The 8,500-nt window shown below is 34.6% G+C and overlaps 1 protein-coding gene across 1 annotated transcript in view; it reads left to right on the top strand.

Moving 5' to 3' along the window:
• The window catches only part of LOC111870092 (prolyl 3-hydroxylase 1), a 68,450-nt gene extending 60,471 nt beyond the window's left edge, over positions 1–7,979 (top strand). The window contains exons 10-12 of the mRNA XM_023862085.2: positions 1,672–1,786; positions 4,158–4,236; positions 6,318–7,979. Coding sequence (XP_023717853.1) covers positions 1,672–1,786; positions 4,158–4,236; positions 6,318–6,653 — 530 coding nt within the window. The 3' untranslated portion in view covers positions 6,654–7,979. The remainder of the gene's footprint in view (positions 1–1,671; positions 1,787–4,157; positions 4,237–6,317) is intronic.
• The last annotated feature ends 521 nt before the right edge of the window (positions 7,980–8,500 follow it).

Raw genomic sequence — 8,500 nt, forward strand, 5'->3', positions numbered from 1 at the left:
TTCAATGCAAATAATCTTGTATTGAATACTGAGAAAACAATAGCAATGGCATTTCATAATAGACAAGAAAGAGATTTGATGAAACCTCAAATCAAATTTGGCAAAATGGAGATCTCCTATAAATGTGAAACGAAATTTCTTGGTATACATGTTGGTGAACATATGGAGTGGAAAGCACATATGATGGTCTTAAGCTCAAAACTTCATAAAGTCTGTTGCATGATAAAATCCCTTAGTGATGTAACCAGCCGACAGGTTATAAGGAGTATTTACTTTGCTCACTTCCATGCTTATTTTAAGTATGGTTTAATTTTCTGGGGTAGCAACCCATAAAGTAAAAATTTTTAAATTGCCGAAACAAATTATTAGAATAATTAGTGGTGTGAGTAGATTAGCATCATGTAGACAACTTTTTAAGGATTTAAACTTACTTCCGCTACCTTGTTATGTATATATTTGGAATAGTATGCCATGTTAAACTACATTTAGAAAAGTTAGATCAAAATAACATAGTTCATAATCACAATACACGCCAGAAGTTAAATCTCCATGCTCAGTTTTGCAGAACAAATGCCTATAAGAAAGGAGTACTGAACATGGGAATAAAATTATACAATAAAATACCAAATAAAATTATGGAGATAGAAAAAATGAGACAGTTTAAAAAGTGATGAGGTCATATTTGGTACAACATACGTTTTATTCTGTAGAGGAATATATGTTAAATTAAAGATGGTATGTTTGTGAAAGGGGGGTATTTATGTTTAATTATAGAAATTTAATTATTGTATGTTTAATGTGTATGGAACGTTTTCCTATGACAGTGATTTGACGAGGAATGAAGAATGGATTGGTTGGTTGATTGTTTGATTGATGTGAAATGGATTGAATTGGTTACTCTGTTGGGGAATTTATGTTGTCTTAAATTTTTAATATAGTTTTATATGGTATGTTGGACATGTACACAGTTTGTGTATGTAATTAAATGTTATAGTATTGTTGACTTTTATACAAATAATTTAACTTCTTCTATATCTGGAAGCTGTATTGCAAAATGTGGATTTCTGGAACCAATAAAAATATGAATATGAATTACCTCCATATCAGATATGTAATGCTCAGTTCCACTTGTGCATTGGTTATTGTCATCAGACTGGAAAATGAATATAGATTTCATGCAGCCTGCCATTTTATTTTATATTCTTGAAAAAAATTTCCACTTCAACCATTTAATATTTTTGAAAGATCTGTTACTGTACATCGTTTTAGACCCTTGCATTAAATGTTGCCAGTGTCACAACCATATCAGAGATTTGTGCATCCATCGTGTTCTTATTACTAGCTGTATGAAATTTGATAGTATGAAATTAGAGTAGCGTGTAATAGGATAATTGCCACACCAAATTTTTTTGTAAATTGGCCAAATGATTCATTAAATTTCAGAGCCAAACATATTTGGAATCCAAACACAATGAAATGGCCAGTTGTTCCTGATACAGTTTGAATCATTGCCTTGAATTTGTAGAGAAATAACCAAGACATCATAGACATTATGAAATGCTGGGGGAATTCAGACATTCATGTGTAATGTAAACAAAATTTTGACTTGAAGAAATTTAATGAAATATTCTTAAACTGTTTAAAGACTAACTGAGAGATATTTTGTTATAGATTCTCCAGACAATAGATCAGATATGAGTCATGCCATCCATGCTGACAATTGCAACTTACTGGAGAATGGAGAATGTCCTAAGAGTCCACCTGCATACACATGGAGAGACTTCAGGTAATGTCAACAAAAGCATTTCACATGTGGAATCCTGATTAGGTGTTACTTTTACAGAGGCCAAAGAGAAAAGAATGTTTTGTAAGCACACAATTCTGTCTTTATCACAGTTTTCTGCTCCTGAAACCTCTATCAGACTTTGATGAGACTCAGTCCCTCAGAACTGTGACCACACATGGACCTGTTACACCATCTGCTGATAATAGATAAGAATGGATCATTGATGAAGTTATAACTGGCAGGGGAAAATTGAAGTACTCAAAGGAAACCTGCCCAAGTGATACTTTGACCACAACAGATCTCACATGGATTACCCTGTGACTGAATGTGGGCCCTTGCAGTGAGAAGCAACTAACTGCCTAATCTATGATACAGCAGCCCATACCAGAACATGGTGACAAATATGAATTTTATTATTATCAGTCAATTGCTATTAGTACTTACTTAAAGACACACACAATCTTTTAAAATTTCTTTATAAATACATAAATTTACAATGTTCCTGGCAAAATTACTTCACATCAATCTGGCATGAATGTAGTCCTACCAATTTGCATATGAGAAGATATTTTTGAGAGGCATGAAAAAATTAACGAACCTTTACATTCATCACATCGAATACTGATTCCATAAAAAACAGTCTGAGACAAAACTTGGTAGGCATTAAACCTTTCCATTCGTACATCAGTATATAATCAACATGCTGACAATGAATGGAGTAGTTGTGACATATATGCAGAGAAGGTTTCTGTTTTCAGAAACTCTACAGAAAGAAAGAAGAAATGTAAGACACTTATAGACATAAAGTGAGTCTTGAAAGTTTCTGTGTGCTTCCGAAATGCACTGATTTCCATATTCTGTGAGTTAAGTAATTATTAGCAAACAATATCCGTGTCATTCTTTATGTTCACGTCATCCTTGTATAGTGATCTTTGTGGAGGGGGGTTTGATCTATTAAAGTCTACTTTATTTTGTGAATCTTGCATCAAAAACATGTTGCAAATAATTCTGGTGTTATTGAAACCAAGAAGGAGACTATTAATGGTGGCATAAAAACTATACATAATTTGAAGACATGAAAAAGGAGAACAGTGAGAAGACATTTGCTCTGCCATGAACTAATCTTCAATAAGTGTGTGAAACATTTTTTGCAAAGTTGCAGAAATGTGTTTTGGTGGCATGAAACTGGAATGTATAAGAAGACCAAGCGAGGCACTAATGGGGAAACTGGAGAGAATATTAACGGTGCTGGACTGACAGTCATAACCAACCAAACATGAATCTCAGCTTCCTCATTATACATGAGAGAGCTCTTTCATTGTTTGAGGACCTGAAGAAGTCTTAGCAAGAAAGTGCAGCTGGTATGAAGGACCTTGCATTTAAAGGCAGTCAAGGCTGGTCTGAGTGATTGAAGATCTATGCAGATTTGCATAGTCTTTACTTAGCAGGCCAAAAAAAAAAAAAAAGCAAGTGCAGGTATGAAGGCAACAGAGCCTTTTCTAAAGGAGTTGCAGAAGTTACTGAGGGAGGATATTCATCAAAGCAGATTTTTTTTTTTTGTTACAAAATGCTCTCATAGGCATCAGACTTCAAACTACCAAAGGACCATCTAATACTTTGTGGTGGTAATGGGAAACTGGAAGCTGCTACTGGTTTATCACTCCCAAAATCCTTGCGCCCATAAAAGACCGATTAAAGGAGCATTATCTGTGATTTGGTGATCTAACAGGAAGTCATGGGTGACAGTTTCCTCCTTATGAGATTATGCAAGCATGCTAATTTTACTGACTGAATTGAGCTCTTATAATGAGGAATAAATGTATAGATCACAGGAATTGGTCAGTTCATAAATTATTTAATGACACTGTGTCAGCTGCATATGTGACCTAGTGCCAAAATATGAGAGGATGATTACATATATGGTGAACTGCAAAGAATTGAGGAAGTAGTAGGTATGGCCTATTTTATGGTTATCATTTATATAAAATGAGAAAAGCAGGATAGTCTGTCCTTTAGCTAGAAACTGAATCAAGTACAAACCATACACAAATCAGCTCAAAATGCTTATTGAAATAGGAAGGATATAAGTTTGAGTCATCAGTGACATCACTGTCTGTAGATTGTAATCAAGCAGACAAACTGTGTCTAAAACATCTCTGTGGGTGTATCATCATTAGATCATTATTTTATCATTAGAAAATAAGTAAATTCTATTTTCAACATAGAACGATAACTGAAATCACCATACTGAAGATTGTGTTGAACACACGGGACATTTCTTCGGTAAGGTTGCCTACTCAAGGTATGATACCCACAGACATGCTTTAGACATAGAATAATGTTACTTATTTTAATTTTTCTGTACTTACAGTGCCATTTTGTATCTGAACGAGGATTTTGAGGGAGGAGAATTCATATTTGCTACAGATTTAACTGCAAAAAATGTTCAGGTATGTTTAATACAATACCAAAGTACCAACCATCAGATTATAAGGAGGATATTTGAGAACCTGCTGCATATCAGTTGCATTGCTTTTTGTGTTGAAATAGCATGTGAGCTCACAAGGAAATGAATGTTCAGGTCCAATTCCAAATAGAAACAAACTGTTCATACACTCGTAAATAAACTTAGAATAATATCAGGCAATAAAGAAATGAATAAAAATGCTAAGTACTCTTTTTCCATTCAAATTTTTTTTTTGTCTAACATGGAGAAGTTTTTGCACCAGAGGCATTACTTTCTTTGTGATACAAAATTCCTCTGTCACCAGCAAGTTTACTCTCTTGTTTAAGTCATCCAAGTGAATCTTCCCAGGAGCCCTCTTCTTCCATTGAAAAAGAGTTATACCTAAACATTACCTAAGCTGTAAATATTCATTAAAATATAGAGGGCAGAGCTTATTAGAAGACTGATACTACAGTCATCCCATGTCATTTCTATTCTACACAATAACATGCCAACAAATAATATATTTGTTCATCTGCTTATAATATACTTCTTGTTTTCCACTGGTTGAAAATTTTTGTGATTAGTAGACTTACACATGGGCTTCTGCCAGTATATTTGGCTGTTTCTATTGCTGTTTTGTTCATAGACTTCACAAAACTCATTTTTCTACTTGTTATCATATTTGCTAAAGCAGGAAATTATCTCCTATTCTGTGTTGTGGAGTATGTTATTACTTCTGCACACCAGGGTTCACACCATTGAGATGTACATGCACACTGCTGATCCTGTGCATAAAATGTTATTTTGAACTGTAGCACTGAGTACAGCATGCACAGAATGTATCACACTAATAACCCCTCTTCCAACCTCCTTTCTTTGTGACTCCAGAGTAGATGATGACACACAGTACATGTAAATATTTTGACCCTTTCCAGTAATTTATTGAAGTGTATTCTATACATATTCTATTGATGGTCAGGATATTTTTCCCATGTGACAGGAATATTCTTCTCACATAAATTCCAGGAAAAGCAATAAAGAACAAACTTATGTGAGTAAAAATGGTATTCAATGCATTATTTTTCTTCATTATATGCTTCCTGTTTATGAGAGGTAATTTTATATTAGTTTTTCTTCCATATTCTCAGAATCAGAAAGATTTTCTGACAGACATTTTTCTGCTTAATCCAGGTTCTGTTGTAGTAATTAATGACAGAATTCTGAGTGTAGAATTACATATTGAATTTTATTAATTGTTAGTAGTTTCATTATTTCTTCCCGACTGTACTTTTAAAATCAACTGAAGTGGTTGTATACAATGGACAAATAGTGACTGATCCCCCAGATTACATTCAAATATAAACCTAACTGATCTAGAACTCATGGAAGACTGAGCAAATACAGGAGTGACCTTTGAGACCAGAATAGGTATTATGACTATACACTGCAGAAAAGAAGTACTTGTAATTGCTAAGTTTCAGAGATATGGCCTCAAGGTTCAAACCTCAAACTCATTCCTTTTTCAGTACATATACATACCCATAATGTGAATAAAGTTTATGAGTAAGACTGAAGTATAACTTAAAATGCACTGCAATTTGATACTGTTACTCAAAACAATCACTATAACCACATACACAGACACAAAGAAAGTTATGTCTAGGCAAATGGCCATCTCAAAAATATGTTTTGGAACCTCAAGTCACCATGTGTTAAGCGCCAAGTGAGATTATTAACCAGAACCTCTTTCTAAACTACAGTGAGACTGGAGAAAGGGCAGCATAAGCAGCGCCACATTATAGGTTAGTATGAATCATATAAGCATCCTAAGTTTTCAGAATAGTGAACATGAATTGCGTGCAATCCCCAAGGCTAGTTACACATGCATAGTTACAAGTTTGATAAATTATGAACTATCCTATCATAATGAGGCCTCAATTTTGAAGTTTGAGTCTCCATAAATTATGAATCACTGGGACAGATGTTGCCAGGCCAGGGTTCAGAATCATGGTATCACACCATCCAAAGAATTCAAGAATCCAAAAGAGCAGTTATAATCTGACATATGCTTTCATTTTTCAGAGTCTAGTGAAGCCACGCTGTGGCAGACTGGTTGGCTTCTCAGCAGGAAGTGAGAACCCACATGGAGTGCGCAGTGTGCAGAGGGGACGCCGCTGTGCCCTGGGACTCTGGTTTACTCTGAACCCTTTTTATGAAGAGATTGAACATATTTTAGCAAAGCAAGTACTGCTCCAAGTGCAACAAGAAGGCAGTATTACAGATCAGTTACTTCATGAACTTGAAAAACATGTATATGTAGGATCCAGTATTTCTCACCATAAACCAACTTCTACAGCAATTAAAGAACAGTTAAATCTCCAGGATAATTATGTGAAGAAAAGTCAAATTCCAGATTGAGGTCTTCTGGATTGTGACACTTGGTCATCTTGTAAGCTGATACTAATGTTTCAGATACATGTGCTGACTCCATCTTCAGAGTTGAAGTGTGTTGGTTCAGGCAGATTATAGAACGGTGGTCATGAGACCTGAAGGAGGGATGAGGAAAGGAGCCTGATCTGGGCCAATGGAAAAATGGACAGGAAACATGGCCCTTTTACGGGCACACTCAGGGTATTTTTCCAGTCTTTCTTCTGATTGATCTGAATCAAGCTCATTTTCTTAACCTTTCTCTTGTGTCTCATGACCATATTCCTTGCAATCTGCCCACATAACTGCATTAATTCCTGAACCTACTCAGTTCAATTCTGGAGATGAAGGTAGCATGTTTCTTCAGAATATTGGTATCTGTCTTCAAGACCACATGGTGTCACAACCCAGAAGACCTCAATCTCAACAATCATCACTGTGGAAACCTCAAAACTTCAACATAGATTTGGTGACATGGTAGCAAGCAGTGAGTCTATACATTTAAAACTGAAAGGCATAAAAATGTAAATATTCTTGAGCTATACGTATATGTCACATGGAATGTATGGGTATAAAGACTACTGAATTATGTAACTAATTGCATTATTCACCGAGAAAAGGATATTACAATACTCAACAATCAGCAATACATCCAGTATTCTACAATAACAGGAAGAAAATCCATCAACATCTCTCATTACTGCTGTCTGTTGTCACGTTAATGGAGTAGAACACTATGACTTATATAAGTATCACTTTAATTTATTAAAATGTAGTGTAGTTTTGATCCACTGTAATGGGTTTTGAATTAATAGTTCCACTATCATCAGCAGGAAACAAAGGATTTAAGTGGTACAAGGACCAAATTTTTTGTCAAATTATAATTCATATTAAATTTGTCAGATTGAAAAGTCTATCAACAGAGTAAAGTAAATTAATAAATAAATAAATAAAATCCTTGGTTTTTAGAGGTAACTGAGACATAAATATATGATGAAAGCTGGTAGTAATAGGCTCTCTGTTGGACACTATCACTAGAATTGATGTTTTAGGCATGTCTCACAAATGTGCAAGAAGCTCGCTTACTAAATGCCTGAACTTTGCCATATTTTCAAAGGATTTATCAGATGTCTCACATATAATTCCAGGTACTGCTGGTTTTCATTGACTTTCACAATGCTATATCCTAAAGAAAGATTGAAAAGTAAGCATACCCTAGTTTCAGGCCATTCTGAATAAGAAGTGTGTCATACAAATGTATATCTACTTGGGCTTTAAGTGCAGGTTTCACTGAAAGATATTTTAAGAATGCCTACTTCACATAAAGTTCAAAGTGAACTTATGAAAATTTCTTTAAAATATCTCATTGTATACAAAACCGGTACGTAATACACATCTCATGAAGATCTACAACAATTTATTTCAAACATTTTTCAGTACAATGAGCATTTAAAAAAATTCAAGGAAATACAATTTCTGACACAGACTGTGATGTCTATTGTGATTCTACAACAAATGAACATCAAGGGCAATAATGCATATAAAATAGAAAAGAATACATCTGGAAGATATGTTTTCTGTGGTTTATCCACTTTGTTAAGCAGCTGATTATATATTCATCACAGAGTTGTTTCTTCCTCAAGTGTCCTCTTTATGTGAGACATCTTGCAATCAATCCTCTCAATTTTTATCTCGTTCTCAAAACTCCTTTTCAATCTCTTCTAATGGTCATCGTTTCTGTTGTATGATATCTTTCTGAAGCTGTTGTTCCCATCTTGAACTCAGCCTTCCTCTTGGGCATTTTCTTTACAGCTTCATATTGAAAACCCTCTTCTTGG

Source organism: Cryptotermes secundus, unplaced genomic scaffold, assembly GCF_002891405.2.
Source record: "Cryptotermes secundus unplaced genomic scaffold, Csec_1.0 scaffold545, whole genome shotgun sequence".
NCBI classification, from domain to species: domain Eukaryota; kingdom Metazoa; phylum Arthropoda; class Insecta; order Blattodea; family Kalotermitidae; genus Cryptotermes; species Cryptotermes secundus.